Source organism: Eptesicus fuscus, chromosome 6 (assembly GCF_027574615.1).
Source record: "Eptesicus fuscus isolate TK198812 chromosome 6, DD_ASM_mEF_20220401, whole genome shotgun sequence".
Taxonomy (NCBI): Eukaryota; Metazoa; Chordata; class Mammalia; order Chiroptera; family Vespertilionidae; genus Eptesicus; species Eptesicus fuscus.
In genome coordinates this window covers 45720251-45745876 of record NC_072478.1, presented here as the reverse complement: position 1 = coordinate 45745876, position 25626 = coordinate 45720251, and the positions used below count along the sequence as shown (strand labels likewise).

The window sequence follows — 25626 nt, the reverse complement described above, 5'->3', positions numbered from 1 at the left end:
AAAAAAAGGTTAATGATCATTTGTTATGTAAAGGATCATAGAACTTCTCTGCATCATTTATTCACACAGCTATTGAAGTCACTAGGAATATTGAAAGACTAAATAAAAGTGGGCCAAAATATTGTGAATCAGGAGCATTATCCATTCTTGAATTATGGGGTGAGAATAGAGAGAATCATGTAGCTGAATGACCTTAGTTTCAAAGAGTAGGCTCTATCTATCATTCCTTCTATCTATGTATGTATCTATCTATCTATCTATCTATCTATCTATCTATCTATCAATCATCTGGTGAAGACTGGTTTAGAATGAGGAAATAATCAAGAAGTGTCAGTAGGGAGGCATGTAGTTATTTATCATATTCCTTACACTGGGATGGAATGGATCTGAGAGAAATGTTATCCTCCAGTTGTTAAAATTATTGGACAAATGGTTTTATTAAGGAACTGTCAGGATCTTTTAAAGTCCATATGGTGAAGAACTTGGCAAAGATAATTTCCTGATCAGAGAGCCAGTTTCCCAGAGGGCACTCTGATGGGTTTGAGTTGGAAAGGAATAGAGATCGGGTCAGATTGGGAAATGTGCACAGCCATATGAGGAGACTTGGATTTCATAGGGCTGCAGAGGTAGGCTAGGGTATGAAGCACAAATGAATTTGTCTAAACTTAGAGGAGAATGGATAACTATTTCTTGCATTATGGTCCTATAAAAGTGATCCTCATGATAAGATGAACTGATACACAGGCTGACATCACTTACTGCAATGTCATCCTTGAGTTTGTTGGCACTATTAAAAGATTAACTAAGGCATATTAAAATTTTAAGAGTTTATTTGAATAAAGATTATTTCAAAATGGGCAGACAAACTGGAAGTGGTTAGAAGCACTTCACACAGGGGAATTGGGGGAAAACTTTTATTAGAGAAAAGGCAAAAGCAAACTAAGAAAATAATTGATTGGCTGTAGTTTAAACCAAATGGCTGTTTGTGATTGGATTTCCTTGGTTTTCCATTTGATAACCTTGAGGCATTTCTAGGCTTAGATTTTTGTTTTCTTGTGTGGGCACCTCTGCATTAGAGCTGCCTCAATTTAATGGCCTTTAATATATATATATATATATATAAACTTCAGAGAGGCAGGGAGAGGGAGAGAGAGAGAATAACAACAATGGTGAGAGAGAATCATTGATTGGCTGTCTCCTGCACGCTCCATACTGGGCCTGCAATCCGTGCATGTGTCCTGACCAAGAATCGAACTGTGACCTCCTGACTCATAGGTTGATGCTCAAGCACTGAGCCACACTGGCCTATCTAATGTCGTGGGCTGAAATGTTACTGACAGCTTGGAAAATCTGCTCCTTACGTCTCTCCTCATTTCACAAAATAACCACCCGTAGAATTTAAGTAAGCAAAGGCATTCTCTCATGATTCTGAGTTTAAATTAGCATCTGTATCAAGTATATTGATTTAGCTTTTTCTTCATTTAGATTCTGTCATCTTAATTAGCCGATTCACATTAGGATTGCATATTAGAATGAAATATTTCCCTAATGTGCACAAATGCCAACTCTTTATTAAAATAATAAAAAGAACTACTTGTTCACAGGATTCAGATTATTATGTTATACATATTTGACTTAAAAAGTCATTTGCTCAATGACTACCATATGTGAATAATTTACAAAATTAAATAAAAAGCAGGCATACATAAGACCAGATATGTTTAAACTAACAGTATGGGCATGGCAATGGTGTTGCAATTTCCTCATGCATAACAATTTTATTTAAAATTGTTAGAAATGTTACATAGGAAATGGACCCTTAATCTTTGTTTTGAGTTTTAAAGCTTATCACATTTGTAGAGATTTTTTAATAAGGTTCTGATGTCTAGTCAGCATATTATTTAATACTATGATTTTGGTAGGAATTCTTTTGTTTCATAGATACAAAGCTATTTTAGTGGGAACACATTAAATACAAATAAATGAATACTTGTATGGATAAAAAAAAAAAGAAGAAGTGATAACTTCTAGGAAATGCCTGGTAATTAATCCTAATTAAATTTTAAAAATACATAAGCCAATCAGGTATTCAAAATAAGGCCATAGAAACCAGGGGTTTGACTTAGAAAAGCACTGGCAATGCCAGTAGTTAGGTCCTAGTAGCAAGGGGTATATCCTTTCAAGTGCTAAAGATTTCAGAGTAATAACAGCAGCAACTAGGACTTGGAGAATGTTAACACCTGTAATTGTTTCTTTTGGTGCAGCTCAGGGCTACAATTAAAAACCAGTAGTTTCCATTGTATCTGGAAGCATAAGTAACTGTTGCTGGAGGTAGACTGTGGTCTGGAAATAAGTTCTTGCTAAGTCTCAGGAAATGAATTTCAGGGACTCATGGCTTAGGAGGATTTGAGCTGCAATGGCAAGATTTAGTGGAAAGACATGCAGGGCATAGGTGCCCCTGAAGAGGCTGCTGCGCTGCCTCATCCATGACCAGGTAGTTCAGCTCCATCTCCCAGGGAAAGAAATCCCTGGCTGCAGGCCCACCAAGCCCCGGAGGAGGGGGCCAGGGCCCGGAGATGCTGTGCCATTATCCTATCTAATAATAGACAAATATGCAAATTAACCATACCTCCGACACACCCACAAAGCCACACCCACAAGCCACACCCACCATCCAATCAGAGTGAGCATGCAAATTAACCCAAACCAAGATGGCTACAGCCACAGAGAGCAAGGTTTCCTAGGTAACAGAAGAAGCCAAGCTTTCCCCCTGCCCTTGCCAGGCCTAAGCCTCCACTCAAGCTACAAAGTTTCAATTATAGAAGGTAAACAAATTCAAACAAATGGCAGCAGAATGGAGCTTGAGAGAGCAGGCCAGGGTTGCCACCGGCAACAGGGGAAGCAAAGCTTTCTGCACACCCTGGCCGGGCCCACGCTCTTAAGGCAACAAAGTTTCAATTATAACCCCAACACAAATGGCTACCGGCCTCGGAAGGAGCCCCAGGCTTGGCTCCGCTCCAGGCTACAAAGTTTCAATTGTAGAAGGAAAATAAATTCCAGATACCAGGGCCTCCGCTTGCGTTGCCAGGGGGCGTGGTCCACCTGCAAACCACCACAGGCCCCTCGCTCAGGCCGCCCCACACCCCAAGGGAACCCCTGCCTGATCCAGGATGCCCTTCAGGGCAAACCAGCTGGCCCCCACCCCTGTACCAGGCCTCTATCCTATCTAATAAAAGAGTAATATGCAGATTAATCATCGCAACACACAATATCTCTGCCCCCATGTGGTCAATGATCCTGCCCCCTTGTGGACACAAATGGCCACCACAAGATGGCCAGCAGGAAAGGGCAGTTGGGAGGCACCCGGCCTGCAAGGGAGGGCAGTTGGAAGTGATCAACCCTGCAGGAGAGGGCAGTTAGGGGTGACCAGGCCGGCAGAGGAGGGAAGTTGGGGGCAAACAGGCTGGCAGCAGAGTGGTTAGGGGGTGATCAGGCTGGCAGGCAGAAGCTGTTAGGGGCAATCAGGCAGGCAGGCAGGCAAGTGGTTGGGAGCCAGCAGTCCTGGATTGTGAAAGGGATGTCCGACTGCCCGTTTAGGCCCGATCCCATTGGGCAGTCGGACATCCCTTGAGGGGTCCCATATTGGAGAGGGTACAGGCTGGGCTGAGGGACAACCCCCCTCTGTGCACGAATTTCGTGCACCGGGCCTCTAGTTTCAGCATAAGCCTCTGAAGCTTCAGTAGTCCAGCTTAGTCTCTGTTCCCCTCGCTCACTTTCAGCACTGTGCTTTGGCCTGGGCTGCTGCCACACCCAGGCCCACATGCTGCTATGGAGGGAATAGAAAGAGAGAGGGAGTGCGTGCCTCTAGCTTTTGTTAAGCTGTGATTACGTTTCCTTGGCTTGGGAGAGAGTAGGCTTTCCTTCAAACTATGGGATCTCATTCCTGAATCTTCCAGGGGCTGTGCTGGTACCTCCCCATAGCCAATCCCTTTTCTGGATTTTCCATGGTCTCATGCCATTTTCCTATCCCCTTTCCCCAGATTTTCCCAGGCTTGACTCCTCCCCTTTATAGTCACCATTTTAGCTCCTACTGTGCATGCCTCATAGTTCTGTTTGGTCCTCTGGATTCTACTGCTCAAGTGGTTAGTAGAAGGCTTCTCCGTGCCATCCTGGCTTTAATTGCGCATGCCTCAGTAGAGGAATCTCCCCGGACTGATCCCCCTGCCCCACTGGGGTGGCTACAAAGCTGCCACTTCCTACTTTGATTGGCTTTGTGTCTGATTCTATTTTCTCCCTTCCTTTGGTAATAACTAACTGCCTAGGCTGAAGCTAACTAATTTCAAAGGTTTTTCAAATGCTGTTCATAATATTCACAAGACAACTGAAAAATTAACATTATGATTTTTTAAATTATAAACATATTATTTGTAGCATCTTTTCTTAAAAATGTCAAGGTGGATTTAAATTTTTGGCATGCATGTTAGAGAACCCCTGTGAGCTGTATAGAAGGATTTAAAAATAAAATACTTTTCTTCTCAGCAGAGTTTTAATAATGTTATCTCTTTAACTAGTCTTTCAAAAGAATTAATATTGGCCCTATGTTATTTTTTAATATTTTCTAATATGTTAGGCATGTTAGAAAACCTAACAGATAACTTAAAAATTAATTATTTTCATTTAGTCCTTTTCTTTTAATATGTCTATTATAGGATGGCATCAGTTACATATGATTAAATAATTATAATTAAGATACTAATTATTTATTCATCCTTTCACCTTTTTTATTTTGGGAGCATTGTTGAAAATTAATTATCTTGTTTATTTAATTTTTTGATTACAAGTTCCCACTCATCCTCTTTAGAATATTATCTTCATGGAGGCAGAGACTGTCATTCTTTTCCTTTTTCCTAAAAGATGAAACCAGGTAGCTATTTCTATTTTTTAAATTTATCTTTATTGTTGAAATTATTACAGATGTTCCTTTTCTTCCCCATTGGTGCCCTCCAGGCCTGCTGCACTATAGTCTGTGTCCATGGGTTATGCATATATGCATATAAGTTCTTTGATTAATCTCTTCCTGACCCTTCTCCCACTTCCCTCTGAGATTCACCAGTCTCTTCCATGCTTCCATGTCTCTGGATGCATTTTGTTCATCAGTTTATTTTGTTCATTACATTCCACATATAAGTGAGATCAAATGACAAGTGCTGGCAAGGATATGAGGATAAAGGAACCCTAGTACATTGCTGATGGGAATGCTGACTAGTGTAGCCACTATGGAAACAATATGGAGTTTCCATAAAAAATTTAAAATGCATCTGCCATTTGACTCAGTGATCCCATTTCTAGGAGTATATCCTAAGAATCCCAAGATACCAATCAGAAAGACTATATGCACCCCTGACCTGGTATCAAATCAGCAACCTTTAATGCATAAGGTGGCACCCAACCAACTGACTGACACTGGCCATAACTATTATATCTCTTAGGAGTATCAGTATCATAATCTTGGATTTCCAAGTCATGCCATATCTCTAAAAATCTAATGCATACATTTCTCTATAGCAGGGAGACAATTTTCTATACCCACCTCTTACCCTTTCTATTTTCCTTTCCAGTTTTATTTTTAGATAACTTATCATCATCTGACATACTCTATGTTAAACATGTATGTTTCTTTGATTCCCCTTAACTGGAATATAAATTTCACATGGGAGGGGTTTTGTATGTCTTTCTGTTGACTGTTTTCTGGACCTAGAACAGTATCTAACACATGGTAGACAATCAAAAATAATCTGTTGAATGGATGATGGAATAAATGAATGGAAACGAATACTAAGGAGAATAGTTTATTTTGCAGAGGGATAGTTTTTATTTTTGTTTTTGCATTTTCTGTTTTGGAATGAAAAGTATATAGTACCAAAATATTGAGTCATCTCTGAGTTATTACAATTTCACATGCAAATTTGACAGGTCTATTATGTTGATACTAAATGCAACCCCTCTTGAATGTTGTGTGTCTGTGCTCCCTTGGTGACATACATTCAATCTTTAGTTGGCAGAGGGGGGAGTATAAAATATTTTCATTTTTGCAGTCTTAAAGATTTCATCAAAACACTGGCAAGTTTAGGAAACATCTTCACTATTCTACAATAGAAAACATAAAATCATGAGTGGCCTACTAGGCATCATCACAGATACCTAAATGACAAAATAGTCAATGACTCTAGTCCTATCATGAATTATTAGTTAAAAAATAATTAACATGTGCTTTTGAGGAGCCCAGAGTGGGAATTTACTGAAGCATGTGCCAAACAGAAAATGAAAGAAGTTCAGGGAATTATCAAAGTCCTACCAGTTTGGATCCCCTGTGTCAAAAAAAAAAGTTTAATGTATTGCTATGTGCCAGTGAAAGAAAGCTGCTTAGATTTTCTATCATGCTTTCTTCCCAATAGTCAAATACCCATCACTTCAAGGCTATTAAAATTCTGGATATATAAAGCAATTATTTCATGCTTTTGAAAGCTCATAGGAAAGTAGGTCCCTCATTTGAAATACCCCAGGCTATACCAAAGTCCCATCAGGAAACTTACAGGAGAAAAAAAAAATTATGAAGAAGTATGTTTTAAGGAGGTTATTTCATTGAGCAAAAATGGAATAAATGAGAAAAGCACATATTTAAAATATTGATGAGTGAGGGAATGAATCACTTCTCTCTGTGCATGGGCATGGCCCAGTAGAGATGAACAGGGTTTTTAGAAAGCTCACTAGCTATACCATGAGCTTTTCTAGGGCCCTCTTGTTAGGGAAGAAATAGACTATTGGGGACTAGCTATAATTTTAAGGAATATTAACCATGCTCTGTTAACCATGATTGTTGTGTTCTGATTAGAGAAAGTACTTTCTAACTTGGTTGAGATTTGTATGCCTTGGGACATGGGAGCTAACATCATAATGCAGTCCATCCTCCTTTCCAGAGAATTAGCTGTTATTATGGAAAGATTTACAGCCTCCTGGCTGAAACAATCTAGTCCTGGAGGTGCCTGCCCTTTGCAACCCCCCCACCCCCCAACCGACATTGCCAGTAGTTTGTGAAGATTATCCTGTGCCTACTTCCTCATGCCTGTGATTTTTACTTTCCCACATAATCTTTGTCCTTTTACCCAATATAAGCAGTTGGCTTATGGGGAGGGGTCGAGTAGACTTTTGTGGATGACCTGCTGCTCTCCCTTCCTGCTGGCAGTATTGAAGTAAAGGCTCATTTATGATTCAACCCTGTCTCTGCTTAATTGGCTCAAGTAGTGACAGGCAGCCGGGACCCCTGTCATTAAACTAGCATGCCCAGCATAAGCTCTATAATCATGATCAAATCAAGATCAAGCTAGAGCCAGCATTCAGGAAAAAGGTAAAAGTTTGTTTTCTTTGTCTAATATGTGATTTAATTAGAATAAAATATTAAAACAAAAATGAGATAGGAAATGATGGAAGATTTCCCCTCAACTTTCTCTTCCATCTTCACCTCATTACATATAGTATGAGAATAAAAGCCACTGAAAATATTATTAAAATACCTGACCAGACCCTGGTGTAACTGCATCCTAAAATGTCCATGATAACATTACAGCACTTTAGGAAGAATGTAGTGAGGTAAGATCAAAGACACTGATTCCCCTCCTACCCAAGAAAAGTGCTTTTCCATGATCTAACAAATAACAGATGGAGAATGACTGAGAGCTCTGTTGCTTTCTAAGTAGAAAAGCAGTATTTGCTTTCTCATTGGGCTCATAGAAGAGATGGCTAAAGCTATTAGATAGTTTTGTTAATCCTCCAGCTGGACTGTACTCAAGTGTAGGGTTTAATACGTGCTATCAACAGTATCTATTTCTATGGACCTATTAAAGCAGACATATGTTTTGCCTTTCTCCCTCTTCCCCCTCAAAGGTAGGAAATATGAGCTTAACCAATGAAATTTGAATACAATGTGTAAGGATAGAGAATGCATTATGTTGTCAAAGTTATATTTGGCAGTGAATATGTTGTCATTGCATATTATCCCTCAGGTGGCTAAAGATGGGGCTGGATGTTCTAGTCACTCACATCTAAGCTCCATCCTCAGAGCTGCCTCCATAGCTCATCCACACTCATGCCTAAGTGAACTTTTCAGATAGAAGTGTTCTAAAATGGGTGAAAAATAGCTCAAAGGCACCCGAGAATCTTTAGAAATTAGAATCACAAATCTACCATTGGTATACAAAGAAAATTGAAAACATATTGCTCTCCCAAAGAAAATGGTACATTGTGAATGCATAACCAAAAAATGCTCAAGCTGGTGTGAAAATCTGCAGTGAATTATTTGAGTAAGAAGCACAATATATATCAAAGTCATATTTTAACTTTAAATGATTATTTTTTCCAGTGAATACTATATGTTAAGTCTTGCCTCTGACTATATGCATGCATATATGTATGTGTGCATGTGTGCTTGTGTGTAACGTTTATTACAACCACGTGATACAGATGTTACTATCTTCAGTGTCTAACTGAGGGATGGTTAAGTAATTTGCCAGAAACTATAGAGCTGCTAAGTGGCATTGGCAGGACCTGAACCCAGAGCTAGCTGACTTCATAGCCTGTATTTTTTCTGATTACACTATGTAACCTTTAAAAAACATGCACGGTGATGCACTGCTCCAAGCAATCTGAACTATTGCCTCTCTGTCTGTGGAATACGAAAGCCCATGGAGCAGCTATGCAGCTACCCAGAATGAATAAGATGTTTGAAAAATCTTGGGGCGCTCCTTTATATGACAGGCAATAGTCAAAATCAGTGGAGTATGAAAAGCCTCCAGCCTCAGTCCCTAGGACAGAGCACAGAGTAGAAAAGCAGTTGTATGATTTTCCTCACCCACCCACGCTTGGATAGATTTTCATCATCAGTCGGTGCATTAATTCTGTCTGGCTCCTGGAAACAGTCATTTGCTTAATAGCTCCTTTGTGACCAAGGGAGTTAATGCACAATCCCAAATGGCTGCACTTCCAGCAGGGAGGAGTTTAGGCAGAGGAGGAAAAAAAGTCTGACTTCATTTTTCACAAGTAATACAAGGACAAAAGTTGGAACAAAGGATTTCACTTGTTCTGTTGGAAAAGAGCCCTGTTTTATTTTGACACAGGTCACTGAGACATAGGAGGCAATTTTCATGTGGAGGTATTTTCTTGAATCAGTATAAATGGAACAAAGTAAAAGAGCCAAATACAAAATATCCTTTTAATGTTCAGATTTTCTGTGTCCTACTGTGAGAATTTTGTATTGGAAAGTTCAGACTAAATTCCAAGTATCTATCTTAACTTTATCACTTTATATCTTTGAGGTAGTTAAAGATAATTGTCCGGTAACTGAAAACCAGATTTTTTTTTTTTTTAGATTCAGTTCTTTGCGAAACTGCACACTTAAAATGATCTATTAGTTGATTATTACATACAATTAATAATACTATAGAAATGTTAAGACAGATATAATTGTGTGGTTATAATTGTCTTGTCAGGTGATAAAGCAGGAAGAACTTCGCAAGGATCATTCAGATTGTACTTTGTATGATCTACTGAAATACGATGATTTTAACTCTGACAAGCATCTGGCTCTTGAAGAATTTTATAGAATATTCCGTGAGTATAAAATTCATTCCCTAATCCCTCTTTGTTTTTTGTTTATTTTTCTCTTTATTTACATAAAAGTGTATGTTTGCTTGGTCTCAGAATACAAGCTGTGTCTTAAGAAAAGTCATATAATTGAATAATTTACGTGTTTGGCTATATTGAAGTATATGTAAATGCTAAGGGACTTAGTAGTTCTAAAATGAAGAACTGGAAATATTCAATAACCCTGATTCTAGTTTAAGACATTAATTCCACAATGAAGCTTTCAAGGTTATTTCAGAGTAGGGGTACTTGACCAGTTGAAAAAAAACAGTTTGATTATTTACACACTGACTTTATTTTTACTTTATTGGGAAACCAACCAATAGAACTTTTCACATATTTTTTAAATTAAATGTATTGGGGTGATATCTATAATAATAAAAGTGTAATATGCAAATTGACGGAAGGACTGAACAGCAGAACTACCGTCTGGATGACCTTCCAAATGACCACACTATGACGTGCACTGGTGCCAGGTAAGCCAAAGCGGGTGCAATGTGATTGGTTGGGGGGCCCCGCCATCACCATAAGATTGCCCTGCAGAGGGAGGCCCAGGCCACTGGCCAGTGACGCTGTGGCGGGTGTGCGGGGCTGGCCAGTGATAGCCCCTCAGAGGGAGGCCCAGGCCAGCCAAGCAATTGCACCCCACGCCTGTCGCCCACAGAGAAAGGCAACCAGTGGTGGGGGAGGGGGAGGCAGTGCTGCACAGATGGCAAGCAGTGGCAGCGTTGGGGGTGGGGCCAGCTGCCAGTAGCCAGGGAAAGGAAAGCCCCAATAGGCCTTGATCACCATCCAGGCCTAGGGAGCCTACCCGAGGGGTCCCAGATTGTGAGAGGGACACCCCCCTCCATGCATGAATTTTGTGCACCGGGCCTCTAGTTGGTTCATAAGATTATACAGGTTTCAAGTGCACATTTCCATTATACATGATCTGAGTATTGCATTGTGTGCCCACCACCCAAAGTCAAATCATCTTCCATCCATCACCATATATTTGAGCTCCTTTACCCTTCACTACCCCCTTTCTTTGTTTTGTTTTTTTAAATATATTTTATTGATTTTTTTTACAGAGAGGAAGGGAGAGGGATAGAGAGTTAGAAACATCAATTAGAGAGAAACATCGATCAGCTGCCCCCTGCATACCCCCTACTGGGGATGTGCCGGCAACCAAGGTACATGCCCTTGACTGGAATTGAACCTGGGACCCTTCAGTCCGTAGGCTGATGCTCTATCCAATGAGCCAAACCAGTTAGGGCCTCCTTTCTTTGTTTTGATTTTTGTTGTAGTTGTTTTTTACAACAAAAAGCTTTATTATTTCCTTTTGATCCAATGCATGGGAGAGGGCTCCAGAGTGCTTAAAAGGATGGCTAGTGATTTCAGAGAGAGGCTCAGGAAAGAGCCAGCCACCAGGGGGATGCTGAGGGGCCCCTTATAGGTCTTTGGGCTCCAAAGGCTCCTAGTCATGCATGAGGGGAACCTTTCGAAGAGATACTTGCTCAGCCCAGCCTGAGGGCCGGTCAGCTTGCAGATGTTAGTCAGGTGGTTGCCCATCTTCTTAATGAGTTTCACCTCCTCAACCAGCAAGTGGTTCTTCAGGAAGTCACAGAGATGAGGGTCTCCATGGGTAGAACTCAGGGCCTGCAGCTCCAAAAGGGCCTGGTGACTTCCATGGCATCCTGATTTTTTTTTTGCCCCAATCATCTTGGGCAGGATTCAGCAGGAAGAGAATGTGGCCACCACACTGGTTTTGCATCTTTAACCCTTTGCACTCGCTTGCTTTTTTCTCGATTCCTTTATTTTAATGCTAACCGTGTCGAGTCACACTCGACATCCGAGTGCAAAAGGTTAAGAGATGCTCAGTGCCCTGAGCTGCTTCTCTTCCAACTTGAGGAATAAGTGGCCCACATCCTCTAGAGCTACATCCTCACATTTGAAATAGAAGCCCAGAAGCCCAGAAAGAGATAGTTGTAGGAGGCCCACAGATGTAGGTTGGCCAGGCGGTTGATGGCAGTCTCTACCTCTGTGGAATAATACCGAGGAATCTGGGAATTCATGGCTATTCCGCAATAAGAAGTTAAGGTAAAAAACAAAAACAAAAAACAGTTGGGCTGGTCTCCGAGGCTAGATGGCTGAGGTGGTTCCAAAAGTGGTGACTGGAGACGATGCTAGAGGGTGGTCGGAGGCTGGGAAAAGGGGTGTCCCTGGGTCTGCTCCATCCAAACACTGTTGAGGCAAGAGACAGATCTGGGACCATTGAGGACTCTGTCCCCTCTTCCCTTTGGCAATTACCATACTGTTGTCTGTGTCTATGAGATTCTATTTTTCTTGTTTGCTAATTGGTTGATTACAGTTTTATGTCCCACATATGAGTGGAATCAAATGGTTCTTAACTTTTTCTCTCTGACAGGTTATTTTGTTTAGCATAATATTCTCAAGGTTCATCCATTTGTACCAAATGGCAGTATTTCATCTTTTATGACTGAGTAGCATTCCATTGTATATATGTACCACATCTTTATTATATATTTAAATAAAAATAATTTGCATGAGCAAGGAAACTTATATTTATGTTATTTGGAAACTTTTATATTTTTAAAATTGTTTATAGACTTCATTAAATTGACCCTTTGTGCTTTATAAAGCAGTGTTATGAGGATGATCTGGTAAAAAAAATTCTACCCAGTTATCTTTCAAAAAATAATACAAAGAAAAAGAAATAAAAGACAAAAGAAACAAACAAGATAAAACAAAAAACAGAAAAGAAAGGTTTAGCAGTTGGGTGCAAGAAAAATAGAAAAAAGCTTAATTAATTGGTTGTTATTTGAAAATCACCAAAGAATCAAAGTTAAATTGGATATACAATATGCTATATGTATATGCATTACATATTGCTTTCCAAATATACATATGTATCATATATATATATATTTCCCAAAAGGCAGGAAGTAGAATTTGTACTTGATATAAAAATATTTTTTTAATTATGCTTCTGCCATCTATCAACAGCCTGATATTGAGAAATTATATCTCTGAAAACCCATAGAAATAAGGATAGTAATTTACTTATCCTATGTAATAAAAGCCTAATATTCTAAGTGTCTGGTTGTCTGGTCATCCCTTCAACCAATCAAAGTGTAATATGCTAATGATATGCTAAGGCTGCTCAACCGCTCACTATGACATACACTGACCACCAGGGGGCAGACAGTCGACCAGTCAACCAGTTGCTATGATATTCACTGACCACCAGGGGGCAGATGCTCTGACCAGTAGGTTAGCTTGCTGCTGGGTTCAGGCCAATCAGGACTGAGTGAGACGGGCTGGACATGCCCTGGAGCCCTCCTGTGGTCCCTCCTGGGCTGGCTAACCTCCCGCGTCCCTCCTCAGCCCCGATTATGCACCAGTGGGGTCCCTTGGCCTGGCCTGCGCCCTCTTGCAATCCGGGCTGAGGGACCCCTCCCATCCAAGTGCACAAATTTCGGGCCTCTAGTCATATAATAATTTTATATTAACACAGTGAATTATATTTTATGTAATACTAGATACAATAAAATTAATAGTTGTGAAACAGTTGCACATTACAAACTTTAAGGCAAGATATCACTAATGTTCTTCAGTTTTAGTTAACTTGAATTTCCATTTTAAATGACAAGACAGAATACAAGAGGAGATGACCCAGTAAACAGTTTTCCTTTAAAATTGTTCTGAAGGCTAGACTACATTTTACATAAAACAAGAAAGCAGCATCTTTATTCCACGTTTATGTGAATAAACTTAAACATAGAGAACTTAACACCTAAGTGGCTGAGTTCATAATCAAACCCAAGTCAAACTAATTATGAAGTCTATGTACTAGTATTTTTCATTAATCTTCACTCTGTAGTAAACATTGTTTTGTGTGCTCAGGGTGGCAGGGAGAAGATATGGCTCATCGGGAAGAAATTATATATAATATAATATAATATAATATAATATAATATAATATAATAATATGATATATATCATATTATATTATACAAGATAGAAGGGGATAGATGTCATAGAGAGGCCTGCAAAAGATATTAACTGAATTGAGAATATAATCTCCAGCTTTGGGAATCAAGGAGATTTATGAAGATGGTAGCAATTGAATTAGTCTGCAGGATGAATGGATTTGGACTTTGGGAGATGAGAGATGGGATATAGACACAGAGAATAACATAAATAAAAGCTGAAGCACATGACATACCAGTGTATTTACAGTAACTAGTCCAACTGCAAGATCTGTTTAAGGTCTAAAATTCTACATTAATGTATAAATTATTATTACTATTTATATACTTATTAAGCATTCAGTCTAATCTATCAACTCCTATAAAACACCCTTCTATGAAAATACATGGATATGATTAAATAACAGTAGTTGAAATATGTAGCAATAACAGAAAATATTTTTAATGTTATATAATTCATCAAGCCTCTATAAGATAATTAAATGTATATATTTATGTAAGGTTTTTTTATTCAAAATATACTTATTGTTGATGGTGGAATGGTGGAGCTGGAAACTAAAAAAAAACACCACACATACACAATTAAAATGAGTGTGAATAATATGTTATTTTTATGACAGCACAGCTAAGACTGAATAATGATCCCTGGCAATATCAGTAAATAAGAATCTTGCCTAGAATATTGCGGCTTGCACCTATCATGGAAAAAATAATACTGTTTAGGGAGATATGGTTTGAAGTTGCTAAGAAAGGAAAGGTAGTCAGTATATTGTTCTGGTAAATCAAATTCTGCAATTCAGAAACCTGAATCCTCAATAAAAGTGCTCAATAGAGAAATAGCAAAATGTTGTTAAAAAGGAGCCAGGTTGTCCTAGGAAGCTCTTGATTTGGATAGAAAACTGTAGGACTTTGTTAACTATTTAGAGGTAACATGGTTACCATTTTATGGAAATTATTTATAGTAAATGCAATGAAATTAATGAATATTGTAATGATTCTGCCATTAGGTCAAATTTCTGTATAACACAAAAGGTCTACATTTTTAATATTCTGAGTCACAAAGATATTAGGTAATGAAACTCTTGTAATCAGCAATCATATTATGAGCCTTTTCTTTGGATAATCACAAAATTGTCTCTTAACAATGATAAAATGATGTTCACATACTTATTTAGAAAAGACAATGTTTTTTAAGCAATGCTGGAATTATATGAGATATCTTAATATTCCTGTAGTCTCACCAAGCAGTTTTTTAGAAAGCTATTACATTTTCAGTGTTACATACTTGTTTAAACTGATTATGAAGCTATATAATGACCCTTCAGAGATAGCAAAACTAACTTGTCCTTATTAGCAAAAAAGTATTTTACTTAAATGTGAATAGAATATATATATATATTTCTTTCTTTCCATCTGTTATAGTACTGGACAACTAAAACCACATTGTGAAGGTCAGCAACAGGCTTTATATAAAGACATGATTTTAAAAAGTCACTCTATTATAAAATTCTAGGTAGTACCATGAATAAAAAAGTGTGTAACAATAGTGAGAAAGCAATCTATTCAGAAATTATATATTAAGTACCTATGTGTACAGAGTATTGTGATAGTTAAAGTAACTTGAAAAGATAAAATTCCTTTCCCTTAGGAATATATCATCTTAGGCAGATAGTGATAAAAACGACAGATACAGGAAGAGTAAAGAGTAGTTATCTTTTACATCCAGAATGCATTCTCCCAGATGGTTCCTAAAAAGAAAGCCCAGAAAACTAGGAAGTCCCTAAAAGAATATCTATTAGAATAGACTAAGGCCAGTACAGTTAAGAAATATATCTTGATTTACTGGTAGATAAAATGACAGATTTCTTGAGTTTCAGATTTTTATTCTTTCTGCCACAGTATAAAATAGAAGAAAGTAAAATAACCGGTAACTTGCAAACAGGAAAACATTAATGGTAAAAAAACAAACAGCACATTTCAACTGTTAATTATACTATTACAGAAGTTTTCTATAAAATGCCTTCCTTTTCTTTTCTGAATAAGATTAATTATTTTAATATTACCAATAAACACTAGATGATATTCTTATTTTTTACTCCAGAATTTTGACATTATTTAAAAAATTATTTGATTTTTACTAATGTGTTGGCATATTCAAAGAGAAACATTTGATTGGAAAATATCGTGGCCTAGAGTTCAAGTGAGGGCTTTGGTGACATACAGAAATATGAAACATGGCCCTGGCCAGTGTGACTCAGTTGGTTGGAGCTTTGTCCTGTACACCTAAAGGTGGCGGTTCTATTCTCCATTAAAGCACATACCCTGGTTGCGGTTTGATCCCTAGTCAGGATGCGTGCAGGAGGCAACCGGTGTTTCTCTCTCACATCAATGTTTCTCTCTCTCTCTTCTCAAATCAATAAACACATATCCTCAGATGAGGATTAAAAAATAATGAAGCATGTAGTTAAAATTTGATTATCTGATAAGAAGTGGGTTATACAAGGGGGGTATGTAAAGAGAAAGAGATGGGCAAAAGCACACTAAACTGAAATTAAACAACAAAACACCTATGGAGGTAGGGAGAAAGCCAAAGGAATACATCATTATAAAATTTCAATGAGAAACTATTGACCAGCCCTAGCTGGTTCGGCTCAGTGGATAGAGCGTCGGCCTGCGGACTGAAGAGTGAGTCCCAGGTTCGATCCTGGCCAAGGGCACATGCCTGGGTTGTGGGCTCGATCCCCAGTAGGGGCCGTGCAAGAGGCAGCTGATCAGTGATTCTCTCTCATCACTCATGTTTCTATCTCTAAAGAGTTAAAAAATAAACTATTGACCAATAATCTAAGGCTGAGTTCAAAACAAGAAATTTTAGGACAAATGCATGACAACTGGATATGGCAGAAGGAAGTCATTGATGACTTTGCTCACAGCATTTTCAGGAGAGGTGTAGAGTTAGAAGCAAATGTACTGGTGGTTGAGAGGTTAGATCTGAAAAGTTGGGGGAAATTATGCTGAGCAAAGAAGCAGAGCACATAATTAAGTATACAGCAAGTATATATTTAGATAAAATCCAAAATAAGTAAAACTCATCTGTGGTTTTAGTAGTTAATATGATGGTTGCCTTTGGGAGAGGTGAAGGAAGATGGGGTGGAGACACAGGTGAGAGGAGGACTTCCACCGTGCTGGTAATATTCTATTTTTTAGCTCTATTAAAAATCCCACACTGATTTTGGAAATGCTGTATTAGACATTGATATAGCTACTTATTTAATTAAAAACTACACAAATCATTTCAGTACGAAGCCTTGCAGCAAGTTTAATTTGGCCCATTGGAAAAATAGCTCCACTATATCATTTGATTACAAAATTAATTGACATATTTGTTTGTGTAATTATAATTTTCTGCGTTAGACTTTATAGATGTGCCCTGACACTTTTGGTGTAAATACAGCTCAGTACCATTGGCTTACAGGTAAATTCCAAGTTATGTTACTGTTACTAAATCTGGGTTTTGTATACCTTATTGGGAAGGGACCCTCCAAAAGATTGATTATTGAGGCCCAACCTGTAGACATGTGTTCCAAAGGACAGTGTTTGGGTCCTAAACAAGATTAATTACTTTTAAACACTCACAGCTAATGGAAAGGAAACATTATGGTAAGGCAGTACCAATTTGAACTACATAACTTAAGAAAGACAAAGCGTCTTAAATTTGTCCCATTTTAAGATGATCCTGTCCTCCCCAGTGTTGAGATTACTATACTCTGTTGTAGCTGGTGTGCTGTTATGCTTTTAGCCTGAAACCTGTGGCATTCTTCACACAATGATCTCCCACTGGAAAATTTTGTTTGCTGACCTAACTACTTGTAACTCCTAATAGCAGACACAATAAGATCTTTCAATTTCTCTTTTATTTCAAGTGAAACACTTTATTTCTTAAGGTATTGACTCTTTTTGTTATATAGATACAGAGAGTAAGGATTCTTCTGACACAAAATGAAATCAAATTTAAAAAAAGTAAACAGCAATAAAATGGGAATTGGTCAACCATTCTTGTTTTATACACTGTATGATATCTTATCAATCACAACTTAGTGCATCTCACTTAAAACTACTTTCGCCTCATATCATTGTAATATTTGGGGATAAAGTTTGCCTGAGGCTATTTTTGGACTCTCAAAATCATTTTTGTAATTCATGGGTACTTTCACTTTTTTAACCCCAGGTTCTTTAAATCAATTTCTCAAAAACTCCTTTAATCGAGCCTTGCATTGTTCTTGAGTGGTTCTGAAACCCTATCTTGAATACATCTATTTCATAATGACTTTACTGTGGAGATCCCCAGCTACACTACTGCCCCACAGCCAAGTCATTTGGGCGTCACAAAGTCACCACACCTTAACAAAGCCTTAGGTTCATTTTAAAACATCTCAAATTTCCAAACTGAATTTCCACTATTGGAATTTAATTTTGAACTAGCCAAATAGTGTTCAACAATTCAAGGCAATTTGAATGTAATATATCATCTAATTAGTAGTTGTTTTACTGAATTCCCTTCTCTAGGTTAGTTTGAGAAAATGCATTTCGTTTACATTTTTCAGTTGAATGTTTGTAAGATTCTTCTCTGTCAAGTGATCCTTTAGAGAGGCATGTATTTACTAAGGGGTTCTTATTATTAAATATAAAATCAAGTGCTTTTAAAACATATAATATAAAATAATTATACACATGTAAGCTATTACCCTTTTAAAATTAAATTTTTTTAAAAATTCAAGAATTTGGAAGCTAGCACTTAGAAAATACATTTTTGCTAAATTTACTTTACTACATAGTTATTATTCTCTTCATTGTTTTTATTTTAACCATAATAAAGGTCTACTTTCTCATTTAAAAGAGTTCTACCATTTTTACAGAGAAGTTAGATAGGTATAATCAGATGAAACATGAAGCTTTAAATAGGCCTTATCACTAGCATTTACTAGTATAATAATAAAACCATAATATGCTAATTAGACTGGATGGCTGAAGGACCTTCTGGACTAAGCTGGGGCTGTGAGGGCTGAGCCTCTTGCATGAATTTCGTGCATTGGGCCTCTAGTATACAAATATGATTTAAATTCAGTATCTCATACTAGAGACTGGTGCACAAAATTTGTACACGGGGGGTGGGGTGTGTGTTCCTCAGCCCAGCCTGCACCCTCTTCAATCTGGGACCCCTCAAGGGATGTCCGACTGCCCGTTTAGGCCCCACCAGGATCTGGCCTAAACGGGCAGTAGGACATCCCTCACACAATCCAGGACTACTGGCTCCCAACCACTCGCCTGTCTGCCTGCATGCCTGATTGCCCCTAACTGCTTCTTCCTGCCAGCCTGATCATCCCCTAATCACTCCTCTGCCAGCCTGATTGATGCCTAACTGCTCCCCTGCTGGCCCGATTGCCCCTAGCTGCCCTCTCCAGTAGCCTGGTCGCCCCTAATTGTCCTCCCCTGCAGGCCTGGTTGCCCCCAACTTCCCTCCCTTGTAGGCCTGGTCCCTCCCAACTGTCCTCCCCTGCAGGCCTGGACCACACCCCCCACAACTGCCCTCCCTTGCAGGCCTAATAGCCCACAACTGCCCTCCCTTGCAGGCCTGGTTCCTCCCAACTGTCCTCCCCTGCTGGCCTGATCACCCACAACTACCCTCCCCTGCCAGCCATCTTGTGGCGGTCATCTTGTGTCCACATGGGGGTGGCCATCTTTGACCACATGGGGGGCGGCCACCTTGTGTATTGGAATGATGTTCAATTTGCATATTACCTCTTTATTATATATGATTAGTTTGTGTCTATTCTGTCTTATTGAAAAAAGGAAATAAATCAAACAGGGGAAATGAATTTTGCTCAATTTAAGCCAACTCACATATTAATAAAAGTTCAGCCTAATTCCATATCACTTTTAACAATGTCTATATATTTTTGTTGTAGTAGAAGTTTAAAAAAGAAGGCATAAAAGAAAAATTAGGAATGGATATAATTCCATCATTCAGTTATATTACTTTGATATATATTGATATATATATATATACACCTATTTTATGAAATTTTGACTATATTATTTTTATATCTTCAAGAATTTTATAATTCTAGATAATTTCAATTAATTAAATATTGGTAACATATCTCATCATCAATAAATATAGCTTAACATATTTTTGAAGGCTTGCATTGTGTGAAGATACCAAAATTGTAAAACTATTATTTTCTGATTGTAACACTCCATTTATTACTATTCCCAAGCTATCATTTCTCTCCCTAAATATTAACCCTGCCCATTTAAAATTGAATACAAACAAAAAGATTAGTCATCCTAATAATTTTTAATTTTAAAAAAATATATTTTATTGATTTTTTTACAGAGAGGAAGGGAGAGGGATAGAGAGTTAGAAACATCGATGAGAGAGAAACATCAATCAGCTGCCTCCTGCACACCCCCTACTGGGGATGTGCCCACAACCAGGTACATGCCCTTGACCGGAATCGAACCTGGGACCCTTGAGTCCGCAGGCCGACACGCTATCCACTGAGCCAAACCGGTTAAGGCTAATTTTTAATTTTATAGTAGTAGTGAAAAAAGAAAAGAAGCAAGTGAAATTGATTTTAACAATATTTACTTATCCCATTGTATCCAAAAATATTATCACAACATCCAATCAATGTAAAAATTAAGAAAATAATTGACAGTTTTTCCTACCAAGTTTTGAAATCAGTATATATTTTATACCTACAGCACATTTCAATTTAGACTAGCCACATTTCAAATGTCTCATAGCCACGTACTGGCTTCCATCCTGGATGGTATAATATTAGAGAGGTAAGAAAAAAGTCTATCTACAATTTTATTTTAGTTATTTTAAATATGAGGTCAAACATATTCTAGTTGTAAATAAATAACATAGTGTGATTCTGTGTTCTTTTCTGTTTTTCATTAAACCAGAAAAATACACACATATAAGGTATATGTAATAATCTAATATATCATCAACATAAATGTGTATTTTAAAAGCAGAGTTCAATAAAGTGTATTTAATGCCACTTTATTTCAGTGTCTCCAAAATGTTGTATTAGCTATGGATCATTTAAATAATATATACCCCTATCTTCAGTTTACATCTGTAAAACATTTTCTGATGAAGCAAGAACAGAAGTAGAAACAACAGATTACTGCAATCAGTGAAGCATTGGAGTTGATTAAATTTCAGGAATTTTGCTATCAAATTGATGTCACATTGGAAACTGGAAATGGTCCCATTAACAGGAACCTTTGCACTACAGATATTGGCAAATGTGTCTACAAGTCCTAGCCCTACCACCAGCACACCTTGTTCCAGCTCACAGAGCTCATCTTAGCCATTTACCAGAACACCACTGACTCCAGTCTACAATACTCTAGGTGATAAACTTTGCGAGACTGAAAAAGAATAATCCTATCTAATAAAAGTGTAATATGCAAATTGACCATCACTCCAACACACAATATGGCCGCCCCCATGTGGTCGAAGATGGCTGCCCCCATGTATACATAAGATGGCCACCACAAGATGGCCAGCAGGGGAGGGCAGTTGGGAGGGACCAGGCCTGCAAGGGAGGGCAGTTGGGGGCAATCAGGCCTGCAGGGGAAGGCAGTTAGGGGTGACCGGGCCAGCAGAGGAGGGCAGTTGGGGGTGACCAGGCCTGCAGGAGAGGACAGCTGGGGGGGGACCAGGCCTGCAGGGTAGGGCAGTTGGGGGCAGCCAGGCCAGCAGGGGAGGGCAGTTGAGGGGGACCAGGCCTGTATGGGAGGGCAGTTAGGGGTGACCAGGCCAGCAGGGGAAGGCAGTTAGGGTCAATTGGGCCAGCAGGGGAGCAGTTAGGCATCGATCAGGCTGACAGGGGAGTGGTTAGGGGTGATCAGGCTGGCAGGCAGAAGCAGTTAGGGGCAATCAGGCAGGCAGGCATGCAGGCGAGTGGTTGGGAGCCAGCAGTCCTGGATTGTGAGATGGATGTCCGACTGCCCATTTAGGCCTGATCCCACTGGGACTAAAGGGGCAGTTGGACATCCCTCGAGGGGTCCCAGATTGGAGATGATGCAGGCTGGGCTGAAGGACATACCCCCTTTCCTGTGCATGAATTTCGTGCACCTGGCCTCTAGTTAGGTAAATATGAGGGTGTGGATTTAAGTAATATTTAAGAGAAAATACCCAAAATGCTGGGTGAATGATAAGGCTGATAATTTCTAGAAAAAAATATTGGAACATATATATTTCACCATGCAAAGTTAGTATTAGTAATATCTTATCAACAAGTTTGTTGTGGTTTAACAAGAAGATATCTAAATAAGTTTGGTGTAAACAACTCTTGCTTTGTCAAAACTAAATGAAAAAAAATATTCTCATTATCTCTAGAAATCTTAATATAACATATTATTATATTAGAAAACCTTACATGTGTGACACAATCGGTTTTTGTTAATGAAAATTAGTTTTGAGCAATTTGTTGCAAAATTTTTGAGTGACTCAAGTAAGAAAAGTTTAATTTATTTTCTTACTGATTTAAAATGAAAACAGAAATGGTAAACTAAATTAGTTGAAAAAAGTGAAGATCAGAACCAGTGATTGTGTTTAATGGTATATGTTTTCATATTTCCATTGACACATTTTATTTTACTACAATCATCTTTTATAAACCTGTCTATATTAACATTCTAAAAAGTAATAGGTGACAACTCCACGATATACAAAGTAGTAACATATTCTTTTGAGATCAGTTTATCTTACTGTATATTGAGTGTGGTGTTTGTTTTTTCCCCTATGGGTTGACACATTTCTTATATAAAGAATATTATTTCTGTGAAGTCTCATTAAAGGTGTAGATTATTATCCTGTTCTTTGCGGACATTTTAACATTGAACTGAAAATGTAAAATTAAACATTTTAACACCTTTTAACTATGTTTAAACAACAGATAAAAGTGCTATAAACACCATTGCCTATAAATATTCACTTGATTTTATCACCCCATATTGTAATTAAACAACTTTGCTATACTATCGTGTTACAAAAGGTTTTATATTAGCACTGCATTTCAGTTTTTATAACTTAAAAAGTAGCACATTTTCACATTTAGTTAAAGGTATATGAAATAACACCTGTAAAAGATTTTTATGTGAGACCACACTTCCCCTTCAGTCAGTATTTTTCAGTATTTTGGAATTTTGAACATTTTCTCATTTTTATTTCAAACTTGACTTGTCAAGTTGTCACTTGCTAAAATCTAAGGATTTTTGAGACATTATGATAGTTCAGGGAGTTAGTAGATTTTATCAACTCTAATTAAAATTATTTCTCAAAATCCAAGCTTACAGTCACCTTTTTTACCCTTTTAACAAAGAATTGCATTTTTTTTATCCATAAACTACTCACTCTTGCTATTGCTGATTCCAGTAAAGCAAAAAACATTGCATCTGATATTCCCTGTCCCTAAAACTCATTTTGTAATTCTCATTTTATAATTGCGATACTTGGCCTTTTACCAGTTTTTTTTTTTTTCACACAAGGACAGCTATTCATAAAATACTAATACCCAAAAGTATAAATATTTGATTATAATCATGTATAACTGCTTCCACAGAAGCAATATCAGTTGAAATAGTATCCTTATTTTTAGAAGATATGTAGCTCTAAAAGTGTTAGTGGATTTGAACTGAAAGAGTTTATGAACAGTTTATCATTTTTAAAATATTATTTTAGTTGAGACATAATTTTAGAATGCTAAGAACTGACCTATGTCAATTAGATCATTAACAGCTGTTAGGTTTCTTGTAACATCTATGAGAGCCCTCAAGTAGTTAGAGGAGAATGAATGCCTCGTGTCACCTCCCTAATAGAAACTGCTGGCTTGGTTACCAGATGTTTTTTTTATGAATGTTCGTATGTAATGTGGAATTTGGTATACTTATTTTCACCTTTTATCACATTTTTATAAATAGAGAGACATAAATTAGGGATGGAGTTATTATAATATGATTGTTGCTAATCCATCTTATTATGTTATAAAAAATATAACCCAACTTGATAATAGTTGAAGAAGGTACAGATTGTGTTGACTTGGATCTATCAGTTCAATGGACCATTAGATTTATATGTAGTAGTCAGATGCATAATATATCATAGTCAGAAATTTTCAGATTTCTTAAATGAATTGTATAGGATTTTCATACAGTATTACTATCTAAAAAAGTCTACACAGGATATGCTCATTCCATATGGATCCCTGACCATATGCTTTTATTACTCTTGTTGTAATGTAAAAAAAAAAAAATCATCTATTCATGAAAGAACACAATATTTAATAATAAAAAACTTATATTTGTTATGTTCTTTTAATAGTGGTAGAATTAGCACCTTGTTGAGCAAAACAGGTTTAATGGTTCTGAATTTGTCCCAATCTAAGCAATTTAAATTTACAAATTATATTCTACTACAGGGATAAAAGAAGCAAGTTCTATTAAAAAAAAGTCTGCTACTTAAAAAAGGTAAGTTTCAGCTAAAACACCATGCTAGATGCAACTGCATATTTCTTCATTTTGAAAATCTTGTGAGTCTTATTAACTCATCTATCAGTGTAAGAAATGACCTGTGAAATTTACAATTCTAAAAACAAAGTACCTCCATACTGCTTTCCACAGTGGCTGTATCAATCTGCATTCCCACAACAGTGTAGGAGTGTTCCCTTTTCTCCACATCCTTGCCAACATTGGTTGTTTGTTGATTTATTCATGATAGCCATTCTCACAGGTGTCAGGTGATATCTCATTGTAGTTTTATTTTGCATTCCTCTGATGGTTAGTGACATTGAGCATCTTTTTTCATGTGTCTATTTACCATCTGTATGCCCTCTTTGGAGAAGTATCTTCTCAGGTCCTTTGCCCATTTTTAATTGGATTGCTTATTTTTTGGTGTTGAGTTTTAGGTATTATTAGATGTATCTGTGAATATGTTCTCCCATTCAGTGGATTGTCTTTTCATTTTGTTTATGGTTTCCTTTGCTGTACAAAAACTTTTTAGATTGACCCAGTCCTGTTTATTTTTTCTTTTGTTTCCCTTGTGTGAGATGATATATCAGAAAAAAAATTGTTATGAGAAATGTCTGAGATTTTATTACCAATGTTTTTTTCTAGGATTTTTATGGTTTCTAGTCTAACATTTGAGTCTTTAATCTGTTTTGAGTTTATTCTTGTATATGGTATAAGAAAGTGATCTTGTTTCATTTTTTGCCTGTATCTGTCAAATTCTTCCAACACCATTTATTGGATAGACTATCTTTACCCCATTGTATGTTTTTGCCTCCTTTGTCAAATATTGACTAAAAGATGCGGATTTATTTCTGGGCTCTCTGTTATTTTCCATTGATTTATAGGTCTGCTTTTATGCCAGTACCATGCTATGTTGATTACTAGGGCCTTATAGCATAGTTTGATATCAGGCAATCTCAAAAATTAAATATGGACGTTCCTTATGACCCAGCGATTCCAATTCTCTGAATATATCCAAAGAAACCCGAAACACCAATTTGAAAGAATATATGCACCTCTATGTTCATTGCAGAGTTATTTACAATAGCCAAGATTTGAAAGCAGCCCAAGTGTCTATATCAGTAGATGAGTGGATTAAAAAAGCTGTGGTACATTTACACCATGGAACACTAGTTAGCCTATAAAAAAGAAGGAAATCTTACCTTTTGCAACAGCATGGATGGACCTAAAGTGTATTATGCTAAGTTAAATAAGCCAGTTAGCAAAAGCCAAGTACCATATGATTTCAGTTATATGTAGAATCTAATGAACAAAATAAAATAACAAAGAGGAGACAGACTCACAGATGCAGAGAATGGACTGACAGCTGTTAGAGGAGAAGGAGTTGTGG

At 37.6% G+C, this 25626-nt stretch overlaps 1 protein-coding gene across 3 annotated transcripts in view; it reads left to right on the top strand.

The window, feature by feature from the left end:
• FSTL5 (follistatin like 5) overlaps positions 1-25626 on the top strand; it is a 554870-nt gene that overhangs the window by 265343 nt on the left and 263901 nt on the right. For all 3 annotated transcript variants that reach the window (XM_054717664.1, XM_054717663.1, XM_054717662.1), the window contains exon 5: positions 9543-9663. In XM_054717664.1, coding sequence (XP_054573639.1) covers positions 9543-9663 — 121 coding nt within the window. The remainder of the gene's footprint in view (positions 1-9542; positions 9664-25626) is intronic.